At 43.6% G+C, this 19,013-nt stretch overlaps 1 protein-coding gene across 1 annotated transcript in view; it reads left to right on the forward strand.

Moving 5' to 3' along the window:
- DCPS (decapping enzyme, scavenger) overlaps window positions 1–19,013 on the forward strand; it is a 60,635-nt gene that overhangs the window by 26,462 nt on the left and 15,160 nt on the right. Inside the window, exon 3 of the mRNA XM_087706340.1 lies at window positions 17,190–17,335. Coding sequence (XP_087562466.1) covers window positions 17,190–17,335 — 146 coding nt within the window. The remainder of the gene's footprint in view (window positions 1–17,189; window positions 17,336–19,013) is intronic.

Genomic DNA, 19,013 nt, shown 5'->3' on the forward strand with positions numbered 1-19,013 from the left:
GAAGGTTGCAAAAGATTCTGAAGAAGGAAAATGAATTTAGTTATTTTATGTGCCTTCTGGGTAGTTGGGCAAGATACCGTATAATTAGCAGTAACCACAACATGTTGCTCACCCCGGGCTGCTTGTTATTAAACCTATTTTCTCAATTTAAGAAGTATAGAACCCTGCGTCTTATCATTGTGGCATCACCACCTCCACCTACGGGCTGGGAAACACGCGTCAACCAGGATAGACAAACTAGTCTTCCCAGTTATATAAGACTCCAACTGCCATCAGGCCCAGCTAATACGGTCACTGGCTGGTAGGATGACAATTGTAACTTCCACCCAGGTGGAAACTTGTTACAGTAGAAGAGCTAGCTCAGTGTTTCTCAACCTTGCCAAGTTTGGGAACGGGAACAGAACAAGAATGAAAAGAAAAGAAAAGAATTCACTGAGATGGCCATGTTGTGTAATATCAGAAATTTGGAGCATACAGATAATCTGTCAGGCGTGCCTCCATCCATAACCAAGAAAGAAAACTCCCAACTCCATTGTTCGTGGAATTAAAATATTTTTACTGGTTATGAAAAGGTAGCAACGAAAGTAAAGCAAGATCTCAGCCAGAAAGGTGCGAACAAGTACATATCAAATGATAACCCAGCCCCCTCTCTCCAATGGCCCCACCCCAGTGTCCAATCTGCAACTCCCTTAGGTGTCATGTGGATTGCATCTCCAAAAGGCCATCGCCATGTTGGTATGGAGGATGGTTGGCCTTGAACAGATCCAAACACCGGCCACCAGCATGCGCAGAAGATGGTGAGAAGAAAACTCCCTTTGCCATATCACCACCTGTACCATTTATTCCCATCAAAAATACCATGTCCCCACCCTCTCCATTTCTATGGCAGCCGATAGCAAGTAACCGAAGCAGAGGCTGGCAGTAGAAGAGTAGAGTAGAAGAGTTAGCTCAAGTGTTTCTCAACCTTGCCAAGTTTGGGAACAGGAACAGAACAGAAGAATGAAAAGAAAAAAAGAAAAGATAAGATTTCACTGAGATGGCCATGTTGTGTAATATCAGAAATTTGGAGCAGTATACAGGTAGTCCTTAACTTACGACCACGGTCGAGCCTCAAATTTCTCTTTCTAAGTGTTCTGACCTAGGCTTCCTGATACAGTAAAAAGCACATGCTTAATCCCCAAAACCCTCTTTTTATTTCAAAGTCTGTGAATTACGTTCATTCACAGCCTGTAATGAGTCCAGTGGTGGGTTTCAACCAGTTCGCCCCAGTATGGATGTACTGGTGCCTGCCGGGACCACATGCCCGCCCATGCTTCTTACCGGTATTTGAGATTTTTGGGGCTTCTGTGCACATGCACGGAGTGTACAGTGGCTGCGCCATGCTCCGCCAAGGAGCTGGAGCGTCATGGAGCATTGCAGATGGTAAGTACGCATGCGCGCGCTGCGTGTGTGTGCACACACACTGCACACATTCATGTGTTGGATGCCCAGCCCCTTTGCACCATACCGGTTGCAATGGGATCCAGAACCCACCACTGCATGAGTCCCAGTTGTAGTTGTAAAGAGTCCTACAGTAGGCTGCCAAAGTCTTTCGGAATAAGGCTGATAAGCACCCACCTTTATCTTCCTTGAAACGCTGCCAAAGACTTAATTGGCAATTAGCTTGGCAAGGCCACATGGAGCAAAGAGTCAGAACGGAGCTTGAAAAGGTAAACTGACCAGCATGAACCAAGTTGCTTCCTGCAAAGGCTCACGTGCCTTTGCTTCTCCTTTATGTCCTATGGGAAGGGCCAATCACCTCCAAGCCTTATTCCCGAGTCGTCCCTTCTGTCTTAACTGTTCTTGCCTTCTGGCAGCTCTGCCCATGCGTGGACTGGGAACGGGGGGAGCCTGTTCCTCTGCCTTGCTGCTGTCCGGCTCTGGAGGCAGCACATAATCCCAGATGGCCCTGGCCCCCTCTCTGGCTCTGACGCAGAGCCCTCATCCGAGTCTTCCCCAGACTCCAGGACTGGCCCATGTTCCTCCCAATCTCCTTGCTGTCCGACTCTTCTGCCAGGTCCGCAAGCTACTGGCAGACCATAACACTAAAAGATACAGTTGTTCAGTGAGTTTTGCTCCATTTCATGACCTTTCTTGCCAAAGATGTTAAGTGAATCCCATTTGTTAAGCTAGTAACACAGTTGTAAACTGAATCTGGCTTCCCCACTGACTTTGCTTGTCAGACAGCCGCAAAAGGCCATGAGATCACACACACATACACACACACACACACACACGGGACTCTGTAGCTGTCAGAAATATGTACCAGTTGCCAAGCTCATGTGACCATGGGGAATGCCCTAAAGGTCGTTAAGTGTGAAAAACAGTCATAAGTCATTTTTTTACACGTTTTTGTAACTTCTAACAAGTCACTAAACAAATGGATGTAAGTCAAGAACTACCCGTGAAAGGTTCTAAGATATTTTGTCCAAAGCTATGCTCAGCCATGAAATTCATTGGATGATGAATTTATTCCATGCCAAGAATTTATAGGAATAAATTTGATGACAGTTGATTTTGTGAATGACTGCTGAGTTGTCGATGGTGGTGGCATCTCTGCTTTTTCCTTCTAAGAAAAAAGCCCCGGACGATTCCAAAAATCAAAGTAGGTTCCATAATCTTTGTGAATGGGCACAATCGGGACAAAGCCTTGTATTCAGTTGTCAGGAAGAATTATCTGTTCTTAACTTGAGATATAATTAATGGATTTAAGTTGTCAAAGAGCCAGAATGACTCAGGTCTGTTTTGTTAGACTCATGGAAACCCCACCCGCTTAACTAAAGTCATTATCCTGGCAAAATCCTTGAATGAGGACTTGGGAGTATTAATTTGAAATATACAGGTAGTCCTTGACCTATGACCACAACTGAACCCGAAATTTTGGTTGCTAAACGAGAAAAGTGCCCCACTTGACGACCCTTCTTGCCCCCTTTTAAGACAACCACTGCAGTTGTTAAGTTAGAAACACAGCCATTAAGTGAATCTGGCTTCCCCGTTGACTTTGCTTGCCAGAAGGTCACCAAAGAGGATCGCGTGACACCTGGACGCTGCAACCGTCATAGATATGAGCCAGTTGCCAAGCGCCCGCATTTTGATTGCATGTCTGTGGGGATGCTGGGATGGCGGTAAGTGTGAAAAACAGTCATAAATCACATTTTTTCAGTGCCGTTGTAACCTTAAACAGTCGCTAAACAAACCGTTGTAAGTCGAGGTCCACCTGTAAAGCGGTATAGAAGTCTAAAGTACTATTGCTATTGTATCTCCAAACTTGGTTTCTAAATAGCCAATCACCAAGAACCAGGTGGCGTAGCTATTTTTCTTAAATATTGTAATTGTAAGTTTATTTATAGGCCGCCCTTTTCCCTGAGGGGACTCAGGGCGGCTTACAATTCATAGCAATAGCACTTATATACTGCTTCCTAGTGCTTTACAGCCCTCCCTAAGCCAATGGCCCCCAACAATCTGGATCCTCATTTTATCAACCTCGGAAGATGGAAAGCTGAGTCAATCTGGAGCCGGTCAGGATCAAACTCCAGACTGTGGGCAGAATAACCCTGCAGTACTGCATTCTAATCATTGCGGGAGGGAGGAAGGGAAGGAAGGAAGGAAGGAAGGAAGGAAGGAAGGAAGGAAGGAAGGAAGGAAGGAAGGAAGGAAGGAAGGAAGGAATAGCAATAGCATTTAAATTCGTAATTTAATGGGTTTATATGACACCCAATCCCAGGGGAACTCGGGGCGGCTTACAAATACGAATGAAATAAAAAATAACATACAGGGGGAGAATACAAACATTAACAACAGTTTAAAAACCCAACATACATCCGGTTTAATTGGGGGTTGAACCTGATTTGAATCAGCAACCCCAGGCCTGCCGGAACAGCCAGGTTTTGGTGGCTTTTTGGAAGGCCGCAAGGGTGGGAAGGGTCCGGATCTCTGCTGGTAACTCACTCCACAGAGCCGGAGCAGCTACAGAAAAGGCTCTCCCCCGAGTGGTGGCCAGTCGGCATTGTCCGGCCGACAGCACCCGGAGGAGGCCTTAGACTTATATGCCGCTTCACAGTGCTTTACAGCCCTCTCTTAAGTGGTGTACAGAATTAGCCAATTGCCCCTAACAATCTTGGTCCTCATTTTACCCACCTCGGAAGGATGGAAGGCTGAGTCAACCTTGAGCCTGGTGAGATTCGAACTGCCAAATTGCAGGCAGCAGAAGTAGCCTGCAGTACTGCATTCTAACCCCTGTGCCACGGCAGCTCTTATTCTCTCCAGAAAGCAGTAATTCCAATATAGTGAAACGTGGTGATTTCATTTAAATAGGTTTTTTAATATATATATAAAGGATCTCAATGCAGCCTTGCGAGGACAGTTTTCCTGGTACCTATCCGATATATTAGGCTTCGGCTTTCATGATCTTAGCCAAGAAATACCAGGATGCCAAAAAAGCCTTGGCTGTGATTTGCAAAGTCTCTCTTTGCTGTAATTGGTCTTGTCTGTGGTTTGATTTGGCTGACTCTGTGGCTCGCTAACGGCATTCCTGTCTGAACACGGCTCTGTTAAAACATCTTCCCTTTCCCCCTTGCCTTCTACTCACTGAGTCATGCTTGCAAACCAGTGATCTTGGGGCATCTCGGCTTGGCTGATGATAACTCTTAGAAAAACCACACTCAGACAAACCTGCCTTTGCCTTTTGCCGCCCGAGAACCTCCCATACCGTTGTGCGCTATTCTTGTTCCTTGCTGAGATAAATTATACATCAAGCAACTTGGAGCCATAACCTTCCCTGCCCAGAGTTTGTGGTCTCCGTAATGCCAATTTTCCTTTGGGGAAAGAAACAGTTGAGCCAGGGAGTCGCAGAAGGAAATGCATCATCCTAGCAGCTGTTGGGCTAGCTGTCTCTACCTTCATGAGGCCTATCTACCTTTTCTGTGTACAGGTGGTCCCTCTTTAGCGACTGCCTCATTTAGTGGCCATTTGTAATTGAATATAGCAATAGAATAACAGTAGACTTATATACCGCTTCATAGGGCTTTCAACCCTCTCTAAGCGGTTTACAGAGTCAGCATATTGCCCCCAACAACAATCCGGGTCCTCATTTTACCCACCTCGGAAGGATGGAAGGCTGAGTCAACCCTGAGCCGGTGAGATTTGAACCGCTGAACTGCTGATCTAACAGTCAGCCTGCAGTGCTGCATTTAACCACTGCGCCACCTTGGCTCTTAAAAAGTGTCAGACTTGTGAGGTAGTGCAAACATGGCCAGATAAGTTAATTCTACCCAATGGATTACAGTGTTTCCCAAACTTTTGACATATGTGTACCCCTTCTATAATTTCCGTAGCGCTGAGTACCCCTCATAAAAAACATATGCTTTAATAAAAATCAAAATATACTTATTTTTTCTTTTTTTTGGTACATACGCAAAATAAACTAAAGTTATATTATAAAGAACATTTATTTGATTCAAGGAGAAGGATGAAATTGTTTATGTTGAGATGACAGATCATCATCATTTGGTTCCCTGGTTGTTAATTTTAATCTGAGATGCGGTTCCACGTCCAATAGTCTGTTCCTTTTTTTCGACTTATCGAAAAAATGCAGAAAAAGCAACTTCGCATAAATATGAAGTTGGAAAAGGCAAGATGTATTTCAGGACTTATTCTGTTAAAACCGGATACACATGTTGCATTTGTAACCAGAATGATGTTAAAGTACACTCCTTATGTTTATTTCTCAAGAATCCATCCGTACCCCCACCAAACTCTTCCCGTACCCGTGGGGGTACGCGTACCACACTTTGGGAAACACTGGATTACATTAACAGAATCTTGCAAGTGTGAAAAATCCACTTTGCCTTCGCAGCCCAACAATCTTGGCTGTGAGACATTTGCTACTGCCATTCTTACTGTGGACTCGGCTGCCTCTTACCTGGCCATTCCTCCGGCCATTGCTTTCTCCCAGCCTCGCAAGGTCATTTTCACATACCGTTACAGATGGCAATGAATAATCCGCACACCGGTCCCCTTTGCAGTCTGTAAAGCAAAGGAAAGCTGATATAACATGCAGGAAATCAGGCGCCAGAGCTGTTCAAATGAACATAGGTTTACGGCAAGCATATGCTGTCTACCAGAATTTGAACTATTCATGGTTAAAGCCAGCTTGCAGTAGATAAAGAGTCAATGGAATTCAAGGTGAGCTGGATTTAGATCTCTCGTGGGCTCAGTCGAGACCAGTGATGTCCTTGATCCCTCCTTTGGTCATCTGCTACAGCTGATGTCAGATCGTAAACACCATTGCAATTTCACTTAGCACCACTTCACTTAAGGACCGAGTTCTCAATCCCAACTGGGGTTGCTAAATAAGGACTCCCTGCGAGAGAGAGAGAGGGAGACAGAGAGAGAGAGAGAGACAGGCAGACAGACAGAGAGAGAGACAGAGAGAGAGACAGAGAGAGACAGAGAGAGAGACAGAGAGAGACAGACAGACAGAGAGACAGAGAGAGAGACAGAGAGAACAGCCCACTTTTTCAGCTGTCAAAGTGAGACAAACACCTGAGCAGGCTTCCTCCACCTCAATACCCCATAGTTGAGGTTCTTCAGGTCCAAAGATGTACGCAGGCAAGTATTGATCAGCTGCCTCATCAAGATTAGCAAATGGAATGTCTGATCAGGTTTATTGTCCAAGCCAACAAAACACTTAACTGGGTCAGATAAAAAAAAACGAAGGGGCTGCATATACGCGATGTATTGATTCTGGTTAAACCAGGTTGAATTTTCACATTTAAGTGTAGTCTGTGAACGTGTTCCATTATTTAATCCACCATCTTGTTCAATCTGCTAATCCAGCAGTCGGTTTTATGCACGTTGTGTGAATCTGGCCAAAGTCTAAAAACCTAAGATTTTCTTTTTAAAGAAAAATACAAGAGAAAATGTTGAGTTTGCTAACTGTGCTTTCTGGTTGAGAATGTCATCTGAACACGGCCCGTGAAACGTGCAGGATGTGTGAGAAAAGTGGTTGGATGGATTGGGAAGACACGCCGGGGAGCCATCTTGCTCTCCTTCCGTCATTCAACCACCTTCCCTCCTTAAAGCAAAAGCAGTAACTTTTCCAGTATGTGGCAGACTTATTTCTATCCTCCTATTTTTTCTAATGGTTGTCATGATTCTCCTTTCTTGGACTTTGCAGATTTCAGCAAGAACCGTTCTGCTCTTAGCAAGAGTTCACTCTTGTCTTTCACTCTTGACTTCATAGATTCTAGAAGCATCTTTGACTAAAGGCTGGAGACGATCTTCTTTGCACATGTAGATGGTGGGAAGTGGATCAGATGTTCTTTGTGGTTTTTTATATAAAAAATTCTGCCAGAGGTTTCCCAATGAATGGCGTTAAATGAGGTTTTGGCACAGTATTAAAAAAAAAACATCGCCCTTAAAGGCTAACTTAGAGCTGGGGTGGGTGGTAACCATTAAATTCTGGTTTTGATACAAATTACTATTTATGTTGACAAGCCATTATGGATATACTTCTACGTGTTATTATCACATTGAAACACCCCCCCCCCCAGATTTTTTTCCCCATGTTGTAGTTCCAATTTTTTGCTACTCTTGGTTATACTGTACAAGGAAACAGGGATGGTTGACAAACCACTACACAGAGCTTAGAGCAGCCTTTTCAACCAAATGTCCTCTCAATATGTTGGACTACAATGAACATTATCCTCAGCACCTCCAAAAGACACCCAATTAGAAAAGCCTTCAAGGGTAAAGGTTCCTCCCATGCATGCATGCTGATACAACGTCCTCTAGGGGGCGGTGCTCTTCTCAGTTTCTAAGCTGAAGAGGCAGCTCTGTCCAAAGACCTCTCTGTGATCATGTGGCTGCCATGACTAAATGCCAAAGGCGCATGGAGCACTGTTACTTTCCCACTGGTCCCCCCAATGGCCCCTATTTTTCTACTTGCATTTTTTTTTGCAATCTGTTTTTTTATTTTTAAACATTAAAAAAAACAATATTTTAAAAAAGATGATCTCATCCATTACATACAGTATGTCGTTTGGTTACAAGTGTTTTTTCCTCCATATTCTCAATTACATTTACAATCACAGATTTTTCATCTAATATAACTAAATACCTCACTTTCATTGTACAATGTATATTCAATTAGGATTAATATTTTTTCAATAAACCTAAATCCCTTACATTCTTGATTGTCTGTTTAATAACAATATACCTTTATATAATCACAGATCCTGATATGAAAGAGATTTACCAACCATTTATATTTGTATATCACTGTTTTCAATTATGTATAATTCCACCAATCAACTATTGAGTATGCTTATGTTCATCATACATTCAAACAAAGATGTTATTAACAGCTGCAGTGATTCACTCCGGCAAATCACGCAAAATGGAGTACGATTTACTTACCAAATGTGTCAGCAACAAAGATGTTGGGCTCGATGGTGGTCGTAAGTCGAGGACTGCCTGTGTATGTGTGTACAGGTAGTCCTCGACTTACAACAGTTCATTCTGTGATCGTTCGAAGGTACAAGGGCACTGAAGATAGTGACTTGCGGCCGTTTTTCACACTTCGACCGTTGCAGCATCCTCAGGGTCAAAATTCAGAGGCTTGGCCACGGATTCATATTTATGACGTTTTGCAGTGCTCCAGGGCCACGGGATCCCCTTTTGCAACCTTCTGTCAATGGGGAAGTCAGATTCATTTTACAACCGTGTCACTAACTTACCAAATGCAATAGTTCACTTAACAACTGCGGCAAGAAAAGTCGTAAAATGGGACAAAACTCACTTAACAGATGTTTCACCGAACAACCTAATTTTAGAGCTCAGTTGTGGTCTTAACTCAAGGACTACCTGTGTATACACCTACATACACGCATTGCCTTTGTTTTCTTCCACCGCATTTCAAAATAAATTCCTTTATATTGTTTAGTGAGCCAGATACACTTAACTGCATGGTCAGATAGTATAGTGTAGTCTTTATTGCCATTGTACAAAATAAATACAAAAAAATTGGTTAAGAAACTGTAAAAATAAATAAATAAACAAAGGCTTTGCTGCCAAGATGATTTGTGGGCTCCACACCGTCATCTCTTCCCTTCCCCCTGAAATAGGGGTGACCTCTGAGCCGAGGTTGTCAAGGAATCAAACGTATTGCCTTACCATTGGACTTGATTCCAAAGGATTAATGGCTTAGGTGGCAGCAGAGGTGAATGGGATGCTAAACCTTAGCTGATTATATCATCATCACCATCATCATCACAGGTGGGGGTGATAAATTGTGCCTGAACTACAGGAAAATAATGTGATACAAGTACCGATAACTGAGGAAGCTAGACTCGGAAGCAATCAGTTGGGTTATATATGTACGTGCATTACATAGATATATATACTGTGTACACGTACACACACAAACACATACAGTATTTGGGCATATCAGGGGTTGTGATACAATACATACATACAGTATATATATGTATGTATGTATGTATGTATGTATGTGTATATATATACATATATAAATACGTATACATATACTTATACATACACACACACACACACACACACACACACACACACACACACACACATAGTTTAAGAGAAAGAAGGACTAGGGGAGACATGATAGCAGTGTTCTATTATCTCGGGTTGCCACAAAGAAGAAGGAGTCAAACTATTTTCCAAGGCACCTGAGGGTAGAACAAGAAGCAATGGGTGGAAACTAATCAAGGAGAGAAGCAACTTAGAACTGAGGAGAAATTTCCTGACAGTGAGAACAATTAATCAGTGGAACAGAAGTTGCCACCAGAAGTTGTGAATGCCCCAACACTGGAAGTCTTTAAGAAGAAATTGGATAGCCATCTGTCTGGAACGGTATAGGGTTTCCTGCCTAGACAGGGGGTTTGACTAGAAGACCTCCAAGGTCCCTTCCAACTCTGCTATTGTATTGTGTGTGTGTGTGTGTGTGTGTGTGTGTACACACACACACAAACACACACACTGTTATAGCCATTGTGAAAGGGGGAAGTTTGATAGTGAAGAGGTACATTATTCTGTTCATTTGGCTTTCGGGGCTTGGATTTTGAACCGCTGTCATAAGCTTTTTTGCAAGTGGGGCCATTAAATCCTAATGTAAACACAATTTGTCTTCAAGGGTTAATTCAGTTTCGAAATAAAATAAGGCCCACAATCTAATGATGCTGTTTATTGAAATGTGGAAATTTGCTAGTTTGCTTCAGTATATCATGTACGATAGCCCTCAATGTACAACAGATTCATTTAGTGACTGTTTAGAGATAACAACGGCATTGGGGAAAAATGACTTATGACTGTTTTTCACTCTTACGACCTTTGCAGCATCCTCATGGTCAACTAATCACAATTCACAATTATTTGGCAATTGGCTCATATTTATGATCGTTGCAAAGATCACCTTTTGTGACCACCTGACAAGCACAAATAATGGGGAAATCCGATTCACTTAACAACCGTGTCACTAACTGAACAACTACAATGGTTCACTTAATGGCTGTGGCACGAAAAGGTCCTAAAATGGGTTGAAACTCACTTAACAAATGTCTCTCTGAGAAACAGAAATTTTGGGCTCAATTGTGGTTGAGGACTTCCTGTATATTTATATTTCATTGTTGAAATAAATACCACATACAGAACAGTGCACACTGTGCTAGAGAGAAATTGCCTGAAGGATGGGTTCTAGCATGAGTCCAAACCAGAGGTGGAATTCAGCCAGTTCTGATAGGTTCTGGAGAACCGGTGGTGGAAATTTTGAGTAGTTTGGAGAACTGGCAAATAGGCTGGCCATGCCCCTGCTGCCTCCCAGCTGATCTTCTTTTGTTGCCCTGAACAGAAGAAGGGAGCTGGAAAGCAGGTTAGTGGGGTGCGTGACTCGTCAAAACCGCGGTCCACTAAAGCGCGCCCGATCAAAGCGCGTACGTGACATCATCAGCAGCGCAACAAATAAAATTAAAAATAAATTAAATTAAAATTAAAATAAAATTAAAGCAAGCCGATTCACATAAAGGTAAGGGTTAGGGTTAGGGTTAGGTTAAGGGTTAGGGTTAGGTTTAGGGTTACGTTAAGTGTTAGGGTTAGGTTTAGGGTTAGGTTAAGGGTTAGCGTTAGGTTTAGCGTTAGGTTAAGGGTTAGGTTTAGCGTTAGGTTAAGGGTTAGGTTTAGGGTTAGGTTTAGGGTTAGGTTAAGGGTTAGGCTTAGGGTTAGGCTTAGGGTTAGGTTTAGGGTTAGGTTTGGGGGGGTTAGGGTAAGGTTTTCGCGTTAATTTTAAATTTACCACTCACAGCGTGCCGTTTTCGTCGCGCTGTGATGACGTCACGTACGCGCTTTCGTCGAGTGCGCTTTAGTCTACCGCGGATTTGTAGTAGAACCAGTGGGGTGAGGAGGGAATGGGGATTTTGCAGTATCCTTCCCCTGCCATGCCTACAAAGCCACGCCCACAAAGCCATGCCACGCCCACGGAGCCAGTAATTTAAAAAAAAATGAATCCCACCACTAGTCCGAATGCTAGGAAAGACAAAAACCTCTGCTCCCAGTGACCCACCCAGATTGGTTCCTGCAATATTTCGTTAATAGACAAAATTTGTGTGACTGTGGTGCAGTCTCATTTAATGAGACTGCACCACAGTCAAAGGGAGACACATCCTGGTTCTTCTCTTTTTCTGCTTCTCTTCGTGAGATGCACATCAATTGATTTGATACCAATTTGAATCTCACGTCTGCTAAACCTCACTAGATAGATTTAGCCACGCTGCTTATCTTCGGTAATCTGACCATAACAATATAAATCTTTAGGACAGAGATGTGGAGAAGAGCTGGGAAAGATCCCTTGAGTAGTAAATCCTCTGGTTGAACACAGTATCCATAGTGCTAAGAGACATTGTCCCAAAATGCATTTTCAAGAAGCAACTGGACTTCCTGGTTTTTCTTTTGAAGATGTTGAAAGCATTTTGGGGACAGTCATGATCCGGATGACTGAGAATCTCCATAGAATCTCCAAGCTAGATTTGTGCTACAGCTGTGGTTTGCTGAACAAGCCATAATATCTGGATTTATACCCAGCTATGTGAATCATCAACCATAGTGGCTGGGTTCTTAACCAAAATCCTGAGCCTGGCAGTGGTTGCTTATTCAGCAAAACGTGGCTTAAATCATGGGTTAGCAAATGTACAGACCCATCTTGAACAACTATCAAATACGTGGAAATCTCTTTAACATTCTATGAATGCAAACGTATCCTTCCAGAGAGGTCCAGCGATATAATTACTACATATAATGTAATTACTACATCTATCACCCTGCTTTGTGTAGCCTTCCTTGTAGGTTGTTAAAAAGTCAAATTGGGCTGAATTCATCTGGTATGCCAAACTATAATGTGATTTTCCCCAGTTGCAATGGATGGCTGTGAAAGCTGGACCATAAGAAAGGCTGAGCGCCACAGAATGGAGGCCTTTGAACTCTGGTGCTGGAGAAAACTCCTGCTAGTCCGTTGGACTGCAAGTCGATCAAACTGGTTAGTCCTAGAGGAGATCAACCCTGATTGCTCTTTAGAAGGCCAGAATCTGAAGATGAAACTTAAATACTTTGGCCACGTAATGAGAAGGAAGGACTCACTGGAGAAGAACCTAATGTTTGGAACGATGGAGGGCAAAAGAAGAAGGGGATGACAGAGAATGAGATGGCTGGATGGAGTCACCAAAGCTGTCGGCGTGAGCTTAAATGGACTCCGGGGGATGGTAGAAGACAGGAAGGCCTGGAGGAATGTTGTCCATGGGGTCGTGATGGGTTGGACACAACTTTGCAATTAACAACAACAATGTGATTTTTGTGCTTGTGGCTTAGGGCATTGGCTAAATCCAGCCAATGTGTGGCTTATATTTAGTGTAGCAAGCCAGCTTTGCTTGGAAGTATAAACCATGGTGAACCATGCCTTTGCACGCTGTGTGAGCACAATTGTATGTCAAGGAACAGCTTGACTTCCTTGCATCCCCCTTTTTTCCCCCACACTCAGCAGAACTTTTCTCTTAGATGTGCAATTGTGGTTTCAGTCTCCATCTGATTCTAATAGCACACAGCTGTGGAAGTTAAGACATCCAGTGATTTATGTAGGGATTGACTGGAGTAAGCCTGGTAGTTTGTGAGCTGGGAATATTAGCTGTGTTTCATTAAGCACAAGGCAACCTTCCGAAGTCCATTAAATGAAAAAGCAAGTTATTTTGCAGTGGGTGGGTGGGGAACCTTCAGAGCAAACTGCAGAGGGAGAGGTAGGTGGTGAATCCGAATTGCATCAGAAGTAAAAAGAGCTTCATAAAAGGTATATATTGTGTGTAAAGTTGAGAGTAAAAATAAGCAAGTAAGGATTCTGAATATTGTAGTTTTGGTGACCGAAGCTTGAGAGCCTCGTCTCCATCGATGAGGGCAAAATTTTAAAACGTGAAAACTTTGCAATCTTAGTTGAAAGCTTAACTACTGAAGAATCCGGGTACGGAAGATGGCCTGGGAATCTTTAGTTTTTTTTAAGGTGAAGTGAAAAACAACATTACAGATAGTCCTCAGTTTATGATCATAAGGGAGCCTGTTAATCGTAGTCATAAGAGTTGTAAATCAGGTCACCCATGTGACTGACCTAATGTTATGACCTTTTTGGCAGTGATTGTTAAGTGAATGCTGTAGCTGTAAAATTGAATGTGGTTGTGGTTAATGGTTGGCTATTGGCTGGTTTTGCCGAAAACTGGAAGTAAAGCCATTGTAAAATCTGGTCATATGACCGTGGGACATTGCAAAAGGCTGAAATCGTGGACTGGTTACCAAGCAACTGATGTATGGTGGTCACACAAGGAAGCGGCTGTCAAAACTTTGAAACTGGGTTGTAAGTCTCCGCAGGGAGGCCTCTCATAACATTGAATAGTTGCTGAGTGACCAGTCGTAAGTTGAGAACTACCTATGACAGACCTATTTGCTGGCTCTCTTGAAACCCCTTGAAATATTTTTTTCATGTTTTATTTATATTACTTTCCGTTTCTATCAAACAGTGTGTGATCTGGGTATAGTTATTTAAACAGTCATAATCCACATATCCAATTCCAGTAACTGTTCTTTTACCCTCCGGTCCCCTAATCATTGTTGTTCCTCTTCTCTGCATTCTTTCTAGAGTCTCGACATCTTTTTGACATTGTGACGACCCCCTTTCCTCCCCCATCATGGGTTTCTAGTGAAAAACCCAACCTTACTCCTTTGGGTTGCATCTCTCGAGTAGGGATCAGCATGTTTACATACAGCAATGCATATTTGGTTTGTTGGAGGAAATGCCTCCAAGGGCAAATGGCTTTAATTAGCCAGTGGTGCTCAGTCTCATTCCATGCTTGGCCCTAACTTAGAAGGAAAGGAAAGGGAAGGGAAGGGAAGGGAAGGGAAGGGAAGGGAAGGAAAGGAAAGGAAAGGAAAGAAGGAAAGGAAAGGAAAGAAGAAAGAAAGAAAGAAAGAAAGAAAGAAAGAAAGAAAGAAAGAAAGAAAGAAAGAAAGAAAGAGAAAGAAAGAAATCTCGATCATTAGAAAAACAAGAGTGGAAGCTTCTTAGAAAAGCTGTAAAGTAATAAAATTACAGCAAGAGCGGATTCATTGGGGAGTTCCTGGATAATGTAGGCAAATCTGTGTTTCTTTTCTTGACGGCAGAGTTGATTTAGTGTGTGTCCCATCCATCTGTGAAACGCATTCCAAGGGTCATCACCAATTATCTTATTTTAACTTTGCTTTGCAAAAGGGCCCCAATTTCCTCTTTCCTGGAGAAAGGAGAGCTCCAAGCCAGTCTGCTGTTATAGTTAATCTCCTCTCCATTACAACAAGCTGTTTGCTTCGGCAGTGCTGGTTTTGGGCCTCCACCAAGAAAACTTCATCGCAGGAACAGAGTCCAGCAGAAACAAAACAAAAGAACGAAGGTTTTGTAAATCCAGCTTGGACACCTGCTACATATATTGATCTCCGAGGCCATCGGGGACTCTGCTTGGCATCCTATGGATAGTTTTTGTTTAAAGTCCTGGCTCATACTTGAGAGCTTAGTTCTTGGAAGGCATTGGTAATTGTTCTGCTTTGGTAATTGCCCCTGAAAAATAAACAGTTAAATAAGGCAATGGGGTTGCACCCTTCCCATATTTTTCTTAGAGCCATTTGCAAAAAAATTGTTTTGAAAGGCTGGTGTTCTTTGGCCTCTGGGAGAGAGAAAACTTTCTTTGGGATATCGTATTTTTACAGTCCTTTGCTGGCTTCCCACCTGCTTTTCCACCAGATCCATTATGCCCCCCCTCCCATCGCCCCCACCGCTGACTTCACTGCTGGCATTTGTGCTTTCCTAATTACTGTTTAACATGTATAAGTATTTGTGTATACATAAAAAGAGGGACACCCCCCCCCAATGCCTTGGACTTTCTGGGGGGGAAACAGAAAAGAAAGTACAAGTATATATTCAAGAGTGGGATATAAAGGGAAAAAACATAGTTAGGATAGATTAACGAAGGAAAGGGAATAAGAAATGGTACTAAACTTTGTGGAAATGTCATCCCAAGGAAACATACCATATTTTTCAGAGTGTATAATGCACCTTCCCCCCCCCAAAAAAAAAGTGGGTGAAAATTTGGGTGCGTCTTATACACTGAATACAGCATTTTTGGCCTACCGAAACCTCGCCCCCTTTGCAAAATGGACAGGCAGAGGGTTTGGGAGGCTTGCAAAGTGCTCCTGGGGGCTGGAGAGGGCAAAAATGAGCAAAAAATGTGCCTTTGGGGCTCATTCCCCCCCCCCCAGGAGCACTCTACAAGCCTCCCAAAGCTGTGCATCCCCCCCCTTTTTTTTTTCAAAAACGAGGCATGCAGAAGGTTTGGGAGGCCTGCAGAGTGCAAAAACCTTTTTTTCAATTTACCTCTTCAAAATCATGGTGCGTCTTATACTCCAGTGCATCTTATAGTCCAAAAAATACAGTAAATTGAGATTTGAAAGAGACACGCATAACAACAGAAAAAGAAAGGAAGAGGGGAAGAGAGGAGGAGAGGAAGAGGAGGGAAGGAAGAAAGAGGCAAGGAGAAGAGCGTGGAAGGGAGAGAAAGAGGAGGAGAGAGGGTAGGAAGGGGAAGAGGGAGAGTCGGAGTAGGAGTAGGGGAGAGGTAAGGCAACTTAGATCTGAGGAGAAATTTCCTGACAGTGAGAACAATTAATCAGTGGAACAGAAGTTGCCTCCAGAAGTTGTGAATGCCCCAACACTGAAAGTCTTTAAGAAGATGTTGGATAGCCATCTGTCTGAAACAGTATAGGGTTTCCTGCCTAAGCAGGGGGTTGGACTAGAAGACCTCCAAGGTCCCTTCCAACTCTGCTATTGTATTGTAAAATGCCTTGGACTTTTCTATCATTTCTCTGCTGGGCTGTTGACCAAAGTTGAAACAATACAGGTAGTTCTTGACTTAGAGCCATTCGTTTAGTGACTGTTCAAAGTCACTGCATTGAAAGAAGTAACTTGCCACCGGCTTTCACACTTACGACCGTTTCAGCATCCCCCTGGTCAGGTGCTCAAAATTCAGGCCCGTGGCAGCTGACATGTACTTTGCAATGTCCTGGAGTCACGTGATCTTCCCAGCTGGCTTCCAGCAAAGTCAATGGGGAAGCCAGTTTTGCTTAACAACCACTTGATTCACATAACTGTGGTGGTTCACTTAACAACTGTGGCAAAAAAGGTTGTAAAATGAAACCTCCCTTAAATAACTCCCTGGCTTAAGCAATGGAAATTTTGAGCTCAGTTTTAGGTTGGGGACAATCTGTATTACCCAGTTATTCCATCCGAAAAATATTTTTGTTCGTTCGTATAGATGGGAAGATTGTAGGGTTTTTTTTTGGGGGGGGGGGAATGACAGGGGGCTTTTTACTGCTTATCTGCTTAATTACTTGTTGAGTCCTTTGTGAGCATGAAACCTGATGAGAAGCAAGTTTAAGTGTTCACATAAAATATGCAATGAACCTTCTGTGCCTATCGTGAGCCGTTCCTGGAAATCATCAAAAGACCCAGAAAGGATCAGTTTATAGGCTCCCATTTTCTCTGATAACGACATTCTGCTTTACATTTCCAGAGATTAAAACTACGGTGGTGTACCCAGCAACCGAAAAACATCTTCAAAAATACTTGTCTCGGTCCGTGTATCTCATCCGGGAGACGGGAGAGGATTATAAGACCATCACTCTGCCTTTTATCGAATCACAGAGCATCAGCATTCAGGTACAAACGTCATGCCTTGTTACGAATGTGCTGTCGAAAAAGAACATGGCTTCGGTCCAAAGTGGCAATCCGGGTGTACCCCAAAGCCTTGAGGGGCGCTAAGGATTCTCCCCTCCTAAACGTTGCCCCCAGTACCTAAAGTTCTCTGATTTGAACCGCAGAAATCCAGATAATTGCTGAAGAGTAGATAAAGAGAGACGCTTTTCTGCTTTTCTTTGCTGTCAGTTACTCGCCATGCTGATTTTGGCTGCCCAGTCCTGTTAAGTTCCACCTGTATCTCAGGACAATTTCAGAAACAATTCTTTACTCAGATAATTGGGTAACTGTTATTCAGGAATCTGAAACTGGAATCCCAACTCGGGAGGGAGGCGGCAGACATCTTTGAACGGCATAATTTATTTATTTTTTTTGAAAGATAAAAGGAACTTTAGCTGATGGCAACGGATAGCCCTTTCCTTTCCCGATTTTGTCTTCTCCGAACGGCTTTGTGATTCAAAGGAATAATTGTTCGTACCAAACAAGGTTTAGCAAATGGTTTGGCTTTTTCGTGGCGTTCTTCCCCTTGGATGTAATTTCATTCTGCTTCTTGCAGCATTCAATATGCAGGAGAGCTTGGCCTTTTTCCCAGGATGTCACCTCTGTGGCCTCTCTACTAGCTATGACATCACTGGCAGATATTGAATGAGAAATAGTTGGGTGACGGGTTTCCGTGTTTATTTTGACAACACCAGGCTGGTTTTCCAGCCCAAAAACTAATTTTCATTCCTGGAACAGTCATGTATGAGCTGAGGCCCTCAAGCTGCGTGCAAGTAAAGCCATTCCGGAAGATGTATTGACTTGTAAATGCTTAATGCCATCCAAGAGAACAATGTTAACATTATACTGGGAGTAACATGATTGTTCTTTCAAATTTCCTGTGGCTTACGGTAATTTTTGTCCTGATTTGGCCTGTTGTTCTGGCTCCTTGGGTATTTTGTAAGGTGTGGTTCCTGGCATGCCACTCAACAGCAGAACGTTGAGGAAGTAATACCGTGTTTCCCCCAAAATAAGACAATAAGGATCTTATTTTCTTTTTACTCACAAAATATGGCTTAGGCCTTATTATGAAGGGAGGGTTTATTGTTGTGGGGTTGACGGGCGGCTGCTCTCTTGCAAGCGGGCTCCCAAAGAACCGGGCACAGCCTCATGGGCAAATGGCTGTGTTGCACTGTCGCAGCAACGCAACACAGCAGCCATGAAGCGACCACACTCATGAGCAGCCACCTGACAAACCCCCTTTCCAGCTGGGCACAGCACCATTCACTGACCTAGGGGTATCGCCAAGCCACGGAAGCCAGGTGGCGGCGAACAGGCGCTCACGCGGCTTGGTGATACCTCCAGGTCAATGAATGGCGCTGTGCCCAGCTGGAAAGGGGTTTGCTGGGTGGCTGCTTGTGAGCGTGGTCGCTTCATGGCTGCTGTGTTGCGCTGCTGCGACAGTGCAACACAGCCATTCACCCATGGGGCGGTGGCCGGCTCTTTGGGAGCCCGCTCGCAAGAGAGCAGCCGCCCGGCAACCCCCCTCTTCAGCTGGGCACACAGCCGCTCACCAACCTAGCGGTATTCCGAAAGCGCCAAGCAACGCGATCACCTTTGCCTCCCTCCCCCCCCCCCGGTTCCCATGCCTTGGCACCTTCGG

Source organism: Thamnophis sirtalis, unplaced genomic scaffold (assembly GCF_051295495.1).
Source record: "Thamnophis sirtalis isolate CommonGarterSnake01/CBP01778 unplaced genomic scaffold, rThaSir2_p1.2 scaffold_2, whole genome shotgun sequence".
In the NCBI taxonomy this organism is placed as follows: Eukaryota; Metazoa; Chordata; class Lepidosauria; order Squamata; family Natricidae; genus Thamnophis; species Thamnophis sirtalis.